Below are 18,040 nucleotides of genomic sequence, written 5' to 3'. Positions count from 1 at the left end.
CACAGGTACATTCACAACAGGATGTTCGAGGCACCACTGTTTCCGTTGAAAAAAAACGTTTTGCTACGTTTTGTTGCCGCTGACCTCGCCCCAGGCTGTTGTTGCTGTTAAGCGGTACAGACAGACTGAGCGTTGCTGTGCGGAGCAAATGACCATATATGGAATACTGGCTCTGTCTAGCTCTGCGTGTCGTCATTCGGAGCCGTTTGTAGAAAAAGCTATCGAAAACAGAGTGTTCAGAACAAGAGGAAATCTTTTGAGAGGGATTTAATCAAATTACTCAGGAATTTGGTTGTATCTTTCAAAAGTGGCTCAACTACACTAGCCTCTAGAGAATAAATTGTTAGATCAGCAGGCAGAGGATTAGGGAGACTTGAATAGATTAGACCTAAACCACAATATAAAATAGAAAGTTGAAGTGAGTCTTTTGTGACAGCAATGAAAGCATATTTGAGTGATTTTGGTTCCTAAAAAAATATTTAATGAACTGAAACCATATGTGTCTGTCTATTTCTTTGGGTGTGGTCAGATTCTGGTCCCGCCCCGCTCAGACATCCCCCCTGAGCCCCCCACCCTGATGGCCTTCCTGGGCTCCTCTCCTAACTTCACCCTGTTCAGACAGTACGCTCTGGTAAGATATCTGTCTTGTTTGTCTGAACTCAACTTCATGTTTCAGTGTATTTCACTATGATGGTTTTTTTTTTTCACAGATGTACAATCTGTCAGGGGATCTCAGTGCACTTGATTTCACCCTCTTGCTGCCAACAGATGATGCCATCAGGCAGCACCTCAGCAGGACTAACTCCTCTCTCCTGGTAGGTCCAGATGATATGAGCCAGTGCTGGCCTGCAAACCCTCCTCTATGATCAAAAAGACACGAAACTTGTTCTACGTTCTTCTTTGAATCAAAATCAGAAACAAAAAGGCAGAAATTTATATTTTATATTTTTGGTGAGGATTTGGTGCCCTCTTGTTTTTCCTTAATTAATCTAAATATATCTGTCTATATAAATGAAGAATTTTTTTCCATACAGTCAATCAGATCGCTTAATTTTAAACCATATTGGGATAAAGCAGTAACATCAGCATTCTGTCATAGGCAGACGGTCTCATTAAGCCAGCATTATTTTACAAAACACAAGACACAGTATTTGAACAGCAACCCACAGTAGCTTTCCTGCTAACATCTCCTTCTTATCTAACTTACACAAACATAAACACACCTCTTGGCCTGCACCGTACGTTGTTGAACAAGCAACCAAAGAAACATTCACTGGGGGAAGTGCATTGCTAATGTTACTTTGCAGGCTAGATAGTTAGCTCCAGCACATTAACCATTGTGTAAACATACCTAAAACTGTCACTTCGGGCTGGGTAGATGCTGCTGTAGTCCTTACTCTTCAATATACTAACAACACACTGTCTGCCCATGACATGTAGGCTTCTGAGCAAGTTTGTTTACTTTCGCTGGTGTTTCTTTGTTGGAGGCTGGCCTGCGAGCTGCTGTCAATCAAATACAGACAGGGACACACCCCACCAGCTGGCTTAGAGGAAAAAGAGCATTTCTAACATTTCCCCAAATACCTTTTTTTCCTTCCTTTTAATAATGTCACTGCACAGGTGGTAAGGGTCATTTTGCTCCAACCAATCAGCATCCATCTCATCATGCTCTGGCACATGAAGATGTCTTCACTAATGATATGTCAGAGATGTGGGTGGTCATTATCAATTTAACCCACCTTTTCTGTCTGTTTGTGTATCTCTCTATTTGTCTGTCTCTCTGTCCAGGACTCTGATGTGTTAAAGTACCATGTGATTGTCAAGGAGCTGCTCTTCCCTGATCGCCTTTCTGATGGCACTTTGAAAAGCACACTGCTAGGCAGCGACTACCAGGTCCAGTTCCACTTAAACAACAACAACGAGGTAACTATAACTGGACCAGCTCAAGCTTCATGTGAGCAACTTTCCAGGAGCTTTGAAACACATTGAAGGCTCGTCTGTTAGTTTAAGGACCAAACTGCTTCTTTTACATTCCTATCAGGTTTTTGATTTCCTTCCTTCCAAGCAGCCATATGTTAATTTTTATGAAAATGCAAAATCCAGATAAATGATCATCTCAGCGGTTATATTTTCAGATGTATATATAGACCCAGTAGTGTGTTAAAGGACATTCTGACATGTGAGGTCCGAGAGTCTGCTGCAGAACAGCAAAATTATTTCATAATTTGTCTTATGAGTTTGATTTTATGACAACAGTGATTGTCAATGAAATACTTTTCAGCAGCTGACTGTCACTTCTAGGATGAACACTCCACTGAGGAGAGTTACTGCTCACAGCTGCATTGTCAGGTGATGATACCAGAACTTTGACAGAAAATTAAAGCTTACCATGTTGACTGTGAGAGACTATCTCTATGCAGCAAGTTTCAAGTCTCTGTAAATAAATATTCATAGAAATGACCTGAGACGAATGGTTGCTTGGAAAGAAGGTAATCAATCTAAAAACTGATGGGATGATTTAACAGATGGTAAGCATTTTTGGGAAATATAAAAGATCCATAGTTAATGTGCTGAAGTATGCAAACACAGCGGTATGGTCGTCTAATAATGTGTAAATCTTTACCGGTCAGGCGGAGTAAAGAGTCTGATTTGTTTCTCGTCCTCCAGACTGCCGTAAACGACGTTCCTCTTGACGGCAGATTCATTGAGACGCAGTATGGTGTCATCATAGTCCTCCCTCAAGTTCTCAAAATCCACCGCAACAGATGCAGCAAACAGGTCACCCTGCAGGTCAACGTAAGGATGGAGAGAGTGATGAATGAATGAATGGAAAGAAGGATAGATGGACATAAAACCAGTAGGACAGATGGAGGGATGGAATAATTATTATATATTCAGGAATGATAATGATACTCATTATCTTTATTTAATCATCAAGTATCCAGATCTCATAACAAAAGGACAGAGACAGTCACAGCATCACTAAACAGATTTGAAGATGAAAGTTTATTTCATATCATTTGTTTCGATGGAGATGGTGGTGGAGAGCATTGTTTTACACGTTGGTCAAAAATCTTCCATAGGTGTTAAATTGGGTTGACATCTGGTCACTGTTAATGAGGAGCACTGAAGCTGCTCTGGAGGCTCTCGGTGGCCTGACTCCATACTAAGACACTGCATGTTGGTTTTCCTTTCAGTGTGTCACTGAGTATGAGTAAAATAAAATGAATACATTTTTTAATACAAATACAGGATTGTGCATTTCTCCTCTCCCTGAAACGGGGGTGGGGTCATCCTGTTTGTCTCTGTGTAAACACTTACTGTTAATTAAAAAAATGAGCATGTTCAATCATCATCCTTTTCTATTTTTCTAACTAAGCATATCATAGCAATAGTGTACATTCAATTTTGCATTACAAACTGTGAGTCCTTGATGACGTCAGACACCATCCTAACCATGGAATACTGGCCCTAAAAAGGGTCTGTGCTGGGTCGGGGCCATGCGCAACCTGTGAATGAAGGTCGTAAATGAATGAACTGGAATGAAGTAATATTTCACTTTTTATTTTACAGTATCTCACGTCACAAATGGTCACACTATATCATAATTGATGAGACAGCAGCGTTTGCACCATAATGCATTTCAAAAATAAAACATTAAATGTCACTTGCTAAAAAGAAAATTTACATTTACATTACATAGAACATTTACATTTTAAGAATTATTCCATTATTGCAGCACATTTTCTCTAAAGTTTTTATTTGGTCATGTGGACAAAATCATTAGCTTCGCATTAGAAAGGTTTTGTGGCAGATTCAGACATCGATTGTTAGGATTGATGTATGATGGTGTTAGTCCCAGTTATTCCAACACCTCTCTTTCCCTCTCTGTCCTTGTCTCCAGGGAAGGTGTTCAGACTGTGATGGACCACCGCGATGCCTGTTCAACTACAAACCAGTAAGGAAGCTGTTAGTCTACAGGAGGTGGACATAATTACATGAATGTCTGTGTATTATCTAGGAACACAAAAAATTGCTAGTTAAATCAACTACCAAATTCAACCTTTCAAAGTGAGAGTTGAGACTTGAGAAGACTAGATTACATTTAATCATACTATGTTGTACAGGAGTGACTTTTATTAATTGCACAGCGGACTACAAAAACTATTAGACATGTTTACTTTGAGCAGGCATACAAACTAAAGTCTTATTTGTATTTATGTACAGTTTTTCAGCCATCAGTCTGTCTCATTCATCTCTTAAGGATAGGGCTGCATCTAACAATTATTTTCATCATTGATTAATCTCTTGATTATTTTCTCGATTAATTGATACTTGTTAGGTCCAGAAAATTGTGAAAAAATGTAAGACATTGTTTCCCAAAGCTCAAGGTGATGTCCTCAAATGTCTTCTTTTGTCCACAACCCAAATATATTCAGTTTACTCTCATGGAAGAGTAAAGAAACCAGAAGATATTCACGTTTGAGAAGTTTTTTCTTTAAAAAGGACTAAAAATAGTTGGTGATTCATTTAAAAGTTGACAACTAATTGATTAATTGTTGCGGCTCTACTTTAGGTGTTCTATGCCTCTCAGTTTGGGTTTCTATTGTTTTTTATGTGTTCTACTTACTGCAGGTCAGACAACAGTTTCCGGCCAACATGCATCCCAACTGCAAATACAGGAAGCGAGTCGGATCCAGAAGGAAGTCGGTGTCAGGCTGTGTCATCAAATGTCTTCGGTTAACTACGGTCTGCTGACACTTCTACTAGTACTTTGGTTCTGCCACTAGGCAAAACTCTCATAATGATAATTTTATCTACAAAATTTGAGCAAATATGAATGAGAAGTCTTGCTCATATGTTATTGTGCATTATATGTTGTGAAAGGCAGTGGAATTCTTTAAAGAGGTCATATGATGCTCCTTTATTGTGTTATATATCTTTTTTGCGCATGTAATAGGTTTGTGAAGAGAAAAAGCCAAAAGTCCCCCATCTCCCACAGAAAACACTGCTCCTGAACTGCCTGAAAACAGCTCGTTTGTAGTCCAGCCTTTACTTCAGTAACCTGTCTGCGTTACTATGTAACATGCGTCATAATGCTCGCCTAGCATCTAGTGTGGCATGCCATCAAAGACACTGGTGGAGAAACACACTGAGCTGCAGCACACAGTGACAAGATGTCCACCTGCTGCCTCCCCTCACCCCCACTCTCACTGCTAAACGTTACATATCGTCCAGGCAGTCAATGGACATAATGTTGTTACTGTGATGTACATTTAAAACGTTACGTATGAAAGATACATTTCTTACAAATTAATAACTTACCACTCTGAAACTCACTCCAGTGATGCTTCACTCGGTAGCTAAAATGGAGCGTTCAACTCACAGCGTAAAAAGAGGTGCTGCAACAATGTGCAGTATGATAAAAAAATATGGTGTTTTTAAATATGAAACCATGTAAACCTGTTCTGGTACAACCATTAAATAAAATTTAGAATCTGAAAATGACGAGCTTAATATGATCACTTTAATTCGAGATGAAACGTATGAGAAACACTTTAGAAGGGCACATTTTGGGCTGTGATAACTTGTTTTTACAAATTTGTTGTACTGTACAGTCTTAGCACTGCAGTTTTCAGAACCAGAACTTTTCAAGTCCCTTCCTTCCAGGAAGTTAGTGGCAGAGAAATCACTCTCAGTATGTGTTTATGTTGAAGTTTTTATAACTAATTATATTATTTTATTGTTTTTATTCTTTACTAATAACACTTTTTAGTTTAGTTTATAAAAAAGTATCTTTAAAAAGTGCATGTTATATTCAATTTTATTTTCAATTCAATTTTATTTATATAGCGGCAATTCATGACAACAGTCATGTCATTGCACTTTTCATATAGAGCAGGTCCAGACTGTACTCTTTATGATATTATTTACAGAGACCCAACAATTCCCACCATGAACAAGCTCTAGCCGACAGACGCAAGGAAAAATTTCTTTTTAAGAGGCAGAAACCTTGAGTGTTACACATTAGTCTTGCCCATAAAAAGAAGAACTTTTGCAGATTATTGTTACAATTGGTGTAAAGTGATATTTCTGACATTTTTGCTGGATGGGACCTTTTAATAAGTTAATAAGGCTACGTTCAGACTGCAGGCCAATGTGACCCAAATCCGATTTTTTTGCCCATATGTGACTCAGATCTGATCTTTTTATGACAGTGTGAACAGGCCAAGTCACATGGAATCTGAACTTTTCCAGTTCAGATTTGGGCCACTTCCATATGTGGTCCAAATCCAATACAGATCGGATCTTTTTAAATGCGGAATTGGAATTGATGCGACTTTAACGTCACTCTAGAGCTGCTCTTATACTGTAGATGGAGCCGCGGTGAACGAAAAAACTCCACAAAAACCATTATTATACATGCGTCTCTCTTCCTCCACTAACTTGTTATCATCTGCTCACAAATTCCATTTCTTACACCTGAAATCCACCAGACCACTCTCTTCTGAGTTAGGTACATGGTATTTGTCTGAGCAGACACAGTGGGGAGAGAGAGAGAGAGAGGGAGTGAGTTGTGGGGCAGTTGCGTTGTCCAGCGCCAGAAACCATAAAGAAAAGAACAGAAAGTTGTGAACACTTGTCTTAATTCGGGAGATATGTGACCCTTAAGAGGACAATAAAAAATGGGAGTCTCCTGTGAGCTAACTGGAGCTAACCTCTGTTGCTCCTTGTTTACTTCTGTAGCCTGCAACAGCGTGCTGCTGCGCGTGACGTCCTGTTATTCTTCTGCGCATGCGGGTCACTTTCAGGCCACGGACAGTTCACACTGGAGTCTGATATGGGCCACATTTAAGCAATAATGTGAACTGTCAAACAAAAATGATGGAGGATGATGATCTGGGAACTCGGAATTGAGCATTAAGGCCTTGTATTGAAGGAGCAGAATAAGTTTTCTCAGCAGATAAGTAGTTCTAGATAAGTTCTATCAGTAATGCAGCCTGTGAGAGAAATTGTTGGTATCATTATTTTCCAACTCACTGCTGTTCTTCAGCCCCCTTCTGAGGAGCAGCTGACAGTTGTGGCTTTTTCCCTTATAGTCTTGTGATGTCTGAAAAGAAAAAAAAAAGATGTAATAACAATGTATATAACAAAAACTCATATCTGATTGACATAAAGCCACAACTTTAACAAACAGATGTAGTCAGCAGTGTTATAGATTCAGGTCTTAACAATGACACTGATGGTCTGTCCTGCAGGATCATTCCTGTTGCCCCGGTTATTACGGCCACGAATGCTTCAAATGCCCTGGAGACGTTGGCAGCTGGTGCTCCAATCACGGGGAGTGTGAGGACGGTAACCATGGTAACGGGGAGTGCCGTTGCTTCGAGGGTTTCCATGGCACGGCGTGCGAGGACTGTGAGCCAGGACGTTACGGCGTCAACTGTACCTCCAGTGAGGAACACACACACACCTGACAGAAAAACTGCCGAACTGACAGGAGGCATTACTTATTCAGACTGACCAACAAAGAACACACTTCGTGAAGCTCTATCCAAGCCTCATGGGACCTATAGTTGTTAAATGCTCGCAACATAATTGCTTGTAATCTTTGGTAATACAATGAGTTGTTCACTAGTGGTACTAATTTATCTTAAAATATGGACAGAAAACCTCAGAAACATGTTTCTGCTTCTCAGACTGATAGTAGATCGATAGTAATACTCTCTGTATGAAGTCATAGAAAATATAGAAACTAAAAGAAAAATGAATCAGGATAACATTAAATTCTGGAAGGGAGGAAAAACAATAGAAGGACATAGTTCAGGTGGGAAAATGTGAAAATTGCATAGTGTCATTGCCCATTAGCATGGGCAGTGACACTTACATTTAACTTGGCCCCCATCCACACTACTCAGTTTTTGTTTAAAAACAGTTTTAAAACGAATACGATCTCCATCCACACCAGCATTTTAGCCGCATATCAGAGTTGATCTGGGTCTATACTAAAACGACTGAAAACACACATCTAGTGGCCGTACACTAGGCATGTGCGTGCCGGTGTAAACATGAAGCAGATGGTCTATTCCGTATAAGAATAAAGAAATACAGACGAAGAACCACACCAGAGTTTTTTTTTTGCATGGACCAATAATGAGCTGAAACATTTGCTGAGTGTAGTTTAAAGGGGCTGTGGCGAGGAGAACAGACTGGTATTCGTTGCAAAGTAAATAAGGCAACATGCATTGTACAAGTGTAGGCTATATTTGCACAGTACAAAATATATTAATAATAATACCAAATCAAAAACTCGGTCAGTAACATTGTAATTCTGCTTTGCATGACTTATAAGACCCAATCAGGGAAACGTGAGCGTCTGCGTCATCATTTTTAAAGTCCTCTGTTTTTGCCCGTCCGGGTACACTACCCCGGAGTTTTAACACAAAAAAACGGGGTCGGCAGTGTTTTCAAACTTCTCAGAAGAATCAGAATCAGAAGGAGCTTTATTGCCAAGTAGTGTTTTACACATACAAGGAATAATATAAATAATATAAATAATATAACTTACAATACAAAAGAAACAAAAAACAATGGAACAACAACAATTTACAATTAACAACAAATTATGGCCCGGATGGGAGGCGTCAGCTGCAATCTTTCCTGCTCACCTCAGAGTCCTGAGGCGTACAGGTCCTGAAGTGATGTAAGATTGCAGCCAATCACCTTCTCTGCAGAGCGAATGATACGCTGCAGCCTGCCCTTGTCCCTGGCAGTGGCCGCAGCGTACCAGATGGTGATGGAGGAGGTGAGGATGGACTCAATGATGGCGGTGTAGAAGTGCACCATTATTGTCTTTGGCAGGCTGAACTTCAGCAGTGGTTCAACTGCAGGGGGTCCAGTAGTGGGTCTATGATGGATTTAAGGTGGGATAACACAAGGCGCTCAAAAGACTTCATTACCACAGAGGTCAGGGCGACGGGTCTGTAGTCATTTAGTCCCGTGGTCCTTGTTTTTGTGGGGATAGGGGTGATGGTGGAGGCTTTGAAGCATGCTGGCACATGGCACACCGGAAACAGCTGATCAGCACAGTGCTTCAGGGTGGATGGGGAGACAGAGTCCAGCCCAGCTGCTTTGTGAGGTTTCTGCCTCTTGAACAATCTGTTGACGTCCTTCTCTAGGATGGTAAGAGAGGGGGAGGAGGAGGGGGATGAGATGGTGGACTGTGGCCGGTCAGTGGTGACGGTGTCAGGTCTGTCCCATTGTCTTTCAAAGCGACAGTAAAACTGGTTTAGCTCGTTGGCAAGGCGTGAGTCATTCATGGAGTTGGGGAATTTAGGTTTGTAGCTGGTGATCTGTCTGAATCCTCTCCAGACAGAAGCAGAGTTATTCCTTGAGAACCGGTGTTGTAGTCTCTCTGTGTACAGCTGTTTATCATCTCGCACCGCATTGCTAAACCTGTACTTTGACTCCTTAAACCTGGACCGGTCACCTTTCCTAAACACCTCTTCCTTTTCCAACCTCAGCTGTCTGAGCTTAGCTGTGAACCAGAGTATTCCATTGTTATAACTCACCCTGGTGCGTGTTGGTATACATGTGTCCTCAACGAAGATGATGTAGGATGTCACAGCCTCAGTAAACTCATCCAGATTGTTGGTAGCAGTCCTGAAAACATCCCAGTCAGTGCAGTCCAAACACGCCTGAAGATCCTCTACAGCTTCACTGGGCCATGTCCTCACTACAGGTTTGCAGAGTGGACCATGACATGATCAGAGTGTCCCAGTGGAGCGCGTGTAACGGCGTGAGAGGTACTGCTAACTGTGGTGTAACAGTGATCCAAAGTGTTCCCCTCTCTGGTTGGACACTTAATAAACTCTCTGTATTTGGGGAGTTCTTGGCAGAGGTTTCCTTTGTTAAAGTCACCAAGAACAATGACAAGGGAGTCTGGGTTTGTCTGCTCCACACACAGTATCTGGTCAGCCAGCGTGCGCCATGCGTTGTGCACGTTGGCGTGCGGCAGAATGTAAACACCGACCAGAATGAATGAAGCAAACTCATGGGGGGAGTAAAACAGTTTACAGTTTATGAATTAAAATTCCAGATTAGGAATTGCTGTTGCTGAATTGCTGCAGTGCTGCTGAGTCACTGTCACGTTGGTACACCAGCCATTGTTAATATAAAAACAGATACCTCCACTTTTTGTTTTGCCGGAGAGTTCTGTGTCGCGATCCGCTCTGTAGAGTTGGAAGCCAGCCAGCTGCAGCACGGAGTCCGGTATTGATCCACACAGCCGCGACTCCGTGAAGCACAGCACAGAACAGAAGATGAATAAAAGTCTCTGTTTTTCCCAAACCAGTAGCTGAAGTTCGTCCAGTTTATTGCACAGTGAGCGCATGTTGGAGAGAAATATTGCCAGTAGCGGTGTGCGGAGTCCCTGCTGGTGGAGGCGCATGAGCGACCCAGCTCGTTTCCCTTTACATACAACATTAATGCGAGAGCCCTTCACCAAAATGTCCAATAATTCCACTGATAGCGCGAGAAAAGTGGGAAATAAATCCGCTGGAGTTGTTCCCCTGATGTTCATGAGCTCTTCTCTGGTGAAAGAGCACCGGGAATCACAGCTGAAAACACACCTAACTCCGAGGCAGCTATAGACAGCGCCATCCATTTAGGTCTTTGTTTTTGCCTTTTTATTCTGGATGGGAGGTGCAAACGTAGCAAAAAGTCCACGTTTTAAAACATTGTAATGTGGATGGGGCCCAATTTTAAGGTCTAATTATAAAATCTGGTCTTTCGTTGGAAAGTGTTGACTAGATTCCTGAAGGTCCCTTTTCTGGCTGGAATCTCCTATCGAAACTGACTCTCGTGTGACACAGTCTTACTGTTGGAGGTTTACAAACCTGAGAGATTAACAAACCCAAGCAGCTGATAAACCTACAACACTTAACAAAGCTGTGAAGCTGTGAAGCTGTGAAACTTAATAAACCTACAATGTAAACAAACCCGAGAGACTTAACCTATACCAACAAACACTTGGCGTAAATAACCCTGCAATGCTACCAAACTAGCAGGGCTAACAAAACCTGTGGATCTAACAATCCTATCATGCTAGCACATGCATGAAAATTACAATGCTTACAAACCTACAACTTTTAACGAACCAGCAAGGCTAATAATCAGCACTAACAAAGCTATGATGCTAACCGATGATGCTAAGTAGCCTATGACGAGATGAGTCATTTTTAAACCACCAAGGAGACATGCTGCCACAGTTAACCTGTGTGTGTGTGTGTGTTGCAGAGTGTGTGTGTGACCATGGAAAGTGTGAGGACGGTCTGGCAGGAAGTGGCAGGTGTGTGTGCTATAAAGGTTGGAAAGGAGCTTCCTGCTCTGTAGGTAAGACAAACATACATTTAAGCGCACAGTGAAATTGTAACACCACTCAGTATTTTCTCTAAATTGTTATCACTTGAAATCTTTGTGTGTGTGTGTGTGTGTGTGTGTCTCAGAGATCAAGGACGACGCCTGTGGAGGTGTGTGTGATGAGAACGCCAAGTAAGTCCTCCTGTTATGTCTATAGCTAATGTGTATGTAAGTGTGTGATCTGGATTGGAGACGCTGTATATTTACAGAGAATACACTGGGACAAAAAACCCTGCCTGGCTGTCTGAAATAATTTACTGTTTACTATTTTGTAGTGTGATAATTATTATACCCTTGATTAGGGGAATGACATCATCCCACACAAACACTGAAACATAAAAATACGTTGATGATGGTAACTGAGAGCTAACTGCCACCATGCGTTGTGCAGACAGGAAAAACATTTGACTACTGTTATTACAAAAAGAATGATCTAAGTACAGTGCTTACACTCACTGGTCACTTTATTAGGTACACTTGTACAATCTAATGCAATCCAAGTCAGTCATAAATTATATTTTTACAAAGTTTGTGTTTAATCTTGGTCTACAATGAGGTGAAAATTCTACTTTTATGTTTATTATTAGGGTCGTTGTGTGTGTTAGTGTTGTACTGGATGGATTATATTGAAAGGTGTTTTAATATATAAAACACTGGAAGTGCTGCTCAAAAAGTCACTAGCAGTCAAATGTGTTCAGTGAAATCACTGAACATAACATTAAAACAATTTTTAAAAACATTTTCAATAAATCTAATTAAACTTTGTTTAACTGACTCAAACAAGTTTTGTCATCAGCTGCTATTATTAGGCATCAAAATCTACCTGTAATTTTAAAAACTTTATATGAAGGCTGTTGTAAATCTTTTAAACAAGTAAATCAAATGTAAAATGAGTAGGTACAATGTGATGCCAACACACTTGCAAGATGAGTAGGTACAACATTTCAACTAATGTAGTTGACTTATTACTTTACATTAGCTGTCCAAAGTTGATTGAATTACAGGAAACACAAAATTACTGTGACACCGACAGGTCAGTGCAACAGCTCTGTGGCACAGAAGAATAATATATATCAGGCTTTGGATACACAGACAATACTTAGATCAGGTCATTGTTGGTGTGGGTCTGCACATGGTATTTGCTGTACTGATTATCTTAAAAAATGGCCACAGATGACCGCTGCTCTCAGGTTCAGTAGAAATGTGTTTTGAACAGTTTGTCCTCTACTGCAGCTGTATAACAGGACCAGATGGTTCAGCTGCTGTGTGCTTGTGTGTAGCTGGATATGAAGGCAATGGAACTTACTGCAAAGGTAACACACATGCGCGCACACACACACACACACACACACACACACACACACACTCCCTGTATATATATCAAATCTGATAAGTTTTTTCCTCTCTGTCTCCCTCAGAGCTGGATTTGTGCAGCAGGTCCAACGGTGGATGTTCAGAGTTTGCTGTTTGTATGAAGGTCTCAGCAGGACAGAGAACCTGTACCTGTAAAGAGGCGTACACTGGAGATGGGGTCATCTGCCTGGGTATGTAGTATTGACCTCTGACACCACAACCCCTGGACAACTGGATCTCCTGACATCTTACCAAGACCTGGAAAAGTTATCTACAAAACGTGTTCCTAAATACAAAGCCCCCAATGGCTCATGGTGTTTGTTTTTTTCTGAACTACCTTTGCGTTACCTCGCAGTTTTGAATTCCCTCTCAATAGTTTTTGCATTACATAGGAATAGGTAGTGTGTTGGTCCAGTTATAATACACTGCCATTTTAGGAAGATTCTACAGAAAGGGAAGATTATGTGTAGTATTATTATTATTAGTAGTAGTAGTAGTAGTAGTAGTAGTAGTAGTAGTAGTAGTAGTACTTATTGTTCTGTTCAAAAGGCTGAGCTCCGACAAAATGCAGCCACTGGTTGTCAGCACAGCAGCGGCCTGGCTGTGGATATGGTTATTGATTGGGCCATGGCTACAGAATCTGTACTCTGGATACTCTACTGCTACAGTATCTCACAAAGTGAGTATACCCCTCACATATTTGTAAATATTTGATTATATCTTTACATGTGAAAACATTGAAGAAATGACACTTTGTTGCCAGCTGTTTAAACATTAATGGCTGTGTGATTGCAGTCAGTATTTTGAGGGGACAGCAAATTTACACTGTTAGGGCCCCTGTCCACCAATTATTTTCTGACTCCAGTGTCTATTTTCAATTCATTGCAATGGGAGCGCTGCGTTTTTCCAAGCTGGTAAAAACGGCAGGAGCATGACGAGGCGCTGAGCCTCTTTTCCGCGCTGGGTGCTGAACGCTGAGCACTAAGCATTTTTTTCCTGTCGCCGGGAGTTGAAAAATTTTCTACTTTGGGAAAAACGCTGCACTCGTCACTGTCACTTTTTACCCAGCCGTCCAATCACAGTGCAGGAGGGGCGGGACAAATGCCGCACCGAGCACATCCGATCTTGAACGAAACGATGTGCCTACTTGCCGAGGTGTTTCCTCGCCCGCAAAATCTCTCATGTTTCGCTTTGGTGGACACAGGCCCTTATACAAGCTGCACACTCACTACTTTACATTGTACCAAAGTGTCATTTCTTCAGTATTGTCACATGAAAAGATATAATCAAATATTTACAAAAATCTGAATCAGAAGGAGCTTTATTGCCAAGTAGTATTTTACACATACGAGGAATTTTGTGAGATACTGTATTAACATTAGCCAAGAAAACATTGTTAAGCCACACAGGATCAGATATAATAGATGATTTATCAATACACCACAGGAGTTCAAGAATACAGTAGCTTCAATAGAGCACTTAACCAGCACAACTAGCTCAACTCACTGCACACACACACAACCCCTGCATGTAGTTAATGTTACACTAAACTGTGTTGCAGTCATAATCATAACAAAGCACAGCCACGGCTACAGCCACAATCACAGTGACAGCCCGTCTCAGTCAGCCTCAGCAGCAGTCAACGAGAGAGCTGATAAAGTAGCTCGTCTTGTTATCTATCCAGCTCAGTGAGACAGAGCACAGCTGAGGGTGGACCCACTGGAGCTGTGGTCACAACCAGTGGCAGTCTACTGCATAATATATAATATTAAATGTATAATACAACTCAGCCTTCCTCTACGGATCTGCAGAGATGCAATATTTATTGTGAGAAAGAAATTCCCACTGTGACCTTGGAGGCCTTAGCATGGATTATATTTTAAATTAAAATTCTGACATGTTTGGAAATCCCTTTGTTCTCTGCGTTTTTCAGAGTCAGATGTGAAGATGGATATCAGTTTCATTTTTGTGCTTCAGTAGCTTAGCATAAAGCAGGGGGAACAGGTGCGACTGGCCAATAGAGGGTGCCTCTGTATATCACAGTCCAGTCAGCCGCAGCGTCAAGTCATGTTCCGTGGAGTACCGACCCTTCGGGCGATTTCAGTCTGGTTGAAAATTGCGCGGATCGCTCTGACGGATTTTCATTTTCCAAATTGGGAAGTCGTTCTTCCTACTTCGGTGTGTTCATGGGATTTGAAGTTCTAATGTGAAAGCAACGTGGAGGCTACAAAAAAAGATGTTGTATTTTATTGCTCAGAACGTTTAAACAACAGGTTGATAGCTCTTTGCACTAAAATATTGCTTTAAGGTCAGGAACAAATTTTTCCAATTTTGGGAGACCACATTAGGCGGCGGTACTTCCACATAATACAGTGGTCACATTCAACATCAACATGGCTAACATTGTATCAACTCAGAGGAGCAACTCAATCAATGCATTAAGAGAAATACCGTTCAGTCATTGTAGTTGTCAGAATAATTTCATAGGCAACTAAAGAAAAGCTTTCTTAAAGATTTGTGCCAGAAAATCTGTAGAAAGTTAGGTGACATAGTATAAAAAGTCCACTAAGGGAGCAGGTTTGGTGGATGAATCAGTCAAACACAGAACGTTCACCTAGGAGATCAGGGTTCGGTGTTGACTTCTTGTTTTAACCCAAAACATGATCTTTTACTAAATCTAACCAAAGGCTTTCTAACACATGGTTAACGGTGATTGTTGTGAAAGAGTCGCAGTTTGGTTAGTTTTAGGCACCAAACCTACTTGGTTCCTCCCCCTGGAGGAACATGCACCAACCTCCACTGGGCAAACACCATCCAAAAAGTCAAAAATACATTATACATTTTGTATATGTCATAAAAATCAATTTCCAACCTGTTGTGTGCTTACAGAGATCGATGGCTGTCTGGTCAACAATGGAGGCTGCCACTCTGCAGCAGACTGCATCAGAACTGGCGCCAACACTGTAAGACAATACTGTACTCGTGCTCATAATGTTAGACCTGACCCAACACTGGGCAATCACTGTACCTGAGACACACTTCAGGTCAGTGAGGCCACGTCAGATTGTCAAAGTTTCAGCGGGGTCCGATTTCAGTGACCAATATTTATATTTTGGATTTTGTCAGACGATGTCACCATTACAAAATAAGGATTTTGTCAGCGCAGCACAGCAGCATGGGAATGACTGCTAATGTGTAGTTTTTATGGCCAGCGATTAAAAGTGCAATACGCAAGTATTGCAAGATTTTGGCCACCTGTTGATATCACCAGAGTAACCGCTAACTGCTGCTAACTATAGCTGCCGTGCAGAGGAGGTTTTCAGGCCTGGGGCAAAGGTGAGAGGGCAACAAAACCGAGCTCAGCAAACAGACAGAGACCAGTTTAAGCTCCTACCAAGACTTTGACAGAAGAAGGTGTGCTGAGAAGCAAGGGAACTTAAAATTTAGTGTTCTGTGAATGGAGTTTGGTGAGACGTTCTTTGCTTGCAGAGCATGTCAAGGTTAACGGATCATCCTCTCGTGATACCCTCTAACCGCCAATCCTTCTGAACACAATTGGTCCCAGAACGAACTTAGCCACGAGACCAACGGAGGCCAGTTTTAAGACGGGTTACACTACTGAGATGATTACAGCAGCTCCGGTCAGGACTCTGGGGACAACGAACTCATGCCGTATTCAGATAGTCAGGAGAGGAGTCGTGAGAGAAGAGCGAGAGGGAGGTTTAAACTAAAAGTCAGATCACATCTTACACATTGTATTCTTAATGCTTCACACCCCAAGAAACAAGAGTGCGTTTACTGCTCAAAAAGGGAATTTGGTTCTGATTCACTGATGGAAAAACAGGAGTTATGGAGAAATTAATATTTGATGTGTTGATTGGCAGGGGGAGGGAGGAAACGGAAAAATCAAGTGATTGACTGTTTTACTGACTTGACTGTTTTCTCTGTTGTCATCTCCAGACAGCCTGCAGGTGTCAGCAGGGCTTTCAGGGAACCGGGAGATACTGTTACCCTGTCAACCCCTGCAGATATGTATGTCTGTATCATTTAATATTATAGTATTGTACAGTATTGCAGTATCGTGCTTTCTTCTGTCCTCTTTCAAGATATGGACACTTGTTTTCTGAAAAAAAAAAAAAAAAAAACTGATGTAAAATTGATTAATTCATCCCGTTGGCAGATGTGTTTTCTTGTTTTTATGAAAATAGTGCTTCAAGGACTGAATTACTTCTTAAGACAGAGCTGGCTGCTGGCAAAGAGGCATAACACAGCCAAGTCAATTAAGAAATAGATAAATAAATAATAAAAATAAGCTGAGCTGTTTCACACAGATTCAAGTTTATATGGAACGATTATTTGGACGAAAGTGATACATTAAGTATCACAATTTCCTCTGGATAATCTAAATAAATACTACTGCTGATAATTATACCAAGATTATTATAGTGGACTCTCCATGTTTGTATTTTTGGCATATTTGGCACATGTAAATTACAACACATTTGATTAATTAGTTAATAATTTATGTAAATGTATAAATGGTCAACAGACAATAGTAATGGGAAAAGAATGCTGTAATACAAGATATGTCCCAAACTGTACAGATATAGCCTCGGGCACCAGCTAGGCTAGAGCTAAGAGGTTTGATGCAGTGTACGGACTGATTGGTGACTCAAGTAACCTTATTGATCAAAAATTAACAGTTTGCAGGGTTGTTAATATCCGTCCTTTATCAGCAATTAAAGATACATTTTTTGTTTGTGCAGAACAATGGTGGCTGCAGTATCCAGGCTCGCTGTGTGTATATAGGCCAGGGTCAAAGGAACTGCACCTGCTTCAGAGGCCACATAGGCGATGGCATCAATTGCCGGGGAAGCACAAACAACGTGAGTCACATGACCTCTGGCTTCAGCAAGACCACTGAGCTCCCACTGTCAAACCCCCCCCTCACCAAAACTGTTGTCTGTCTGTCTTACAGGAGCTGTTCCGACGTCAAGAGAACGCTTTCTTCCGTCGAATGATATCTGTGAGTCACTGTCAGTAGGCCTAATAATCCACACAGTATTTTACTTCCAGTTATTATTTTCAGGCTGCTTTGCAAAAACATAGATGCTAAGTTGAAATTTTAAACGTGACCCAACACACTCAACTGCTGGCCAATCAGAGCTCCTGCTGTTCTGTTAGTTGGACTTCACTGCTTACACATGATTAAATTAAAACAGTATAAATTTCCTTGGTGTGCCCTCATTTGGTTAAAGTTATTAAG

At 41.2% G+C, this 18,040-nt stretch overlaps 1 protein-coding gene across 2 annotated transcripts in view; it reads left to right on the top strand.

Annotated features, from left to right (window-relative positions):
* stab1 (stabilin 1) overlaps positions 1-18,040 on the top strand; it is a 123,846-nt gene that overhangs the window by 55,963 nt on the left and 49,843 nt on the right. For both annotated transcript variants that reach the window (XM_038695610.1, XM_038695609.1), the window contains exons 32-46: positions 530-631; positions 711-815; positions 1,789-1,923; positions 2,668-2,796; positions 3,905-3,958; positions 4,636-4,749; positions 7,260-7,455; positions 11,299-11,394; positions 11,508-11,553; positions 12,655-12,734; positions 12,840-12,965; positions 15,664-15,737; positions 16,735-16,806; positions 17,541-17,660; positions 17,753-17,800. In XM_038695610.1, the coding sequence (XP_038551538.1) occupies positions 530-631; positions 711-815; positions 1,789-1,923; positions 2,668-2,796; positions 3,905-3,958; positions 4,636-4,749; positions 7,260-7,455; positions 11,299-11,394; positions 11,508-11,553; positions 12,655-12,734; positions 12,840-12,965; positions 15,664-15,737; positions 16,735-16,806; positions 17,541-17,660; positions 17,753-17,800 (1,497 nt within the window). The remainder of the gene's footprint in view (positions 1-529; positions 632-710; positions 816-1,788; positions 1,924-2,667; positions 2,797-3,904; positions 3,959-4,635; positions 4,750-7,259; positions 7,456-11,298; positions 11,395-11,507; positions 11,554-12,654; positions 12,735-12,839; positions 12,966-15,663; positions 15,738-16,734; positions 16,807-17,540; positions 17,661-17,752; positions 17,801-18,040) is intronic.

Source organism: Micropterus salmoides, unplaced genomic scaffold, assembly GCF_014851395.1.
Source record: "Micropterus salmoides isolate LMB-PRFRI ecotype aquatic unplaced genomic scaffold, ASM1485139v1 Ms_hic_scaffold_4, whole genome shotgun sequence".
NCBI lineage: Eukaryota > Metazoa > Chordata > Actinopteri > Centrarchiformes > Centrarchidae > Micropterus > Micropterus salmoides.
This window is presented reverse-complemented; position numbering and strand designations above follow the sequence as displayed.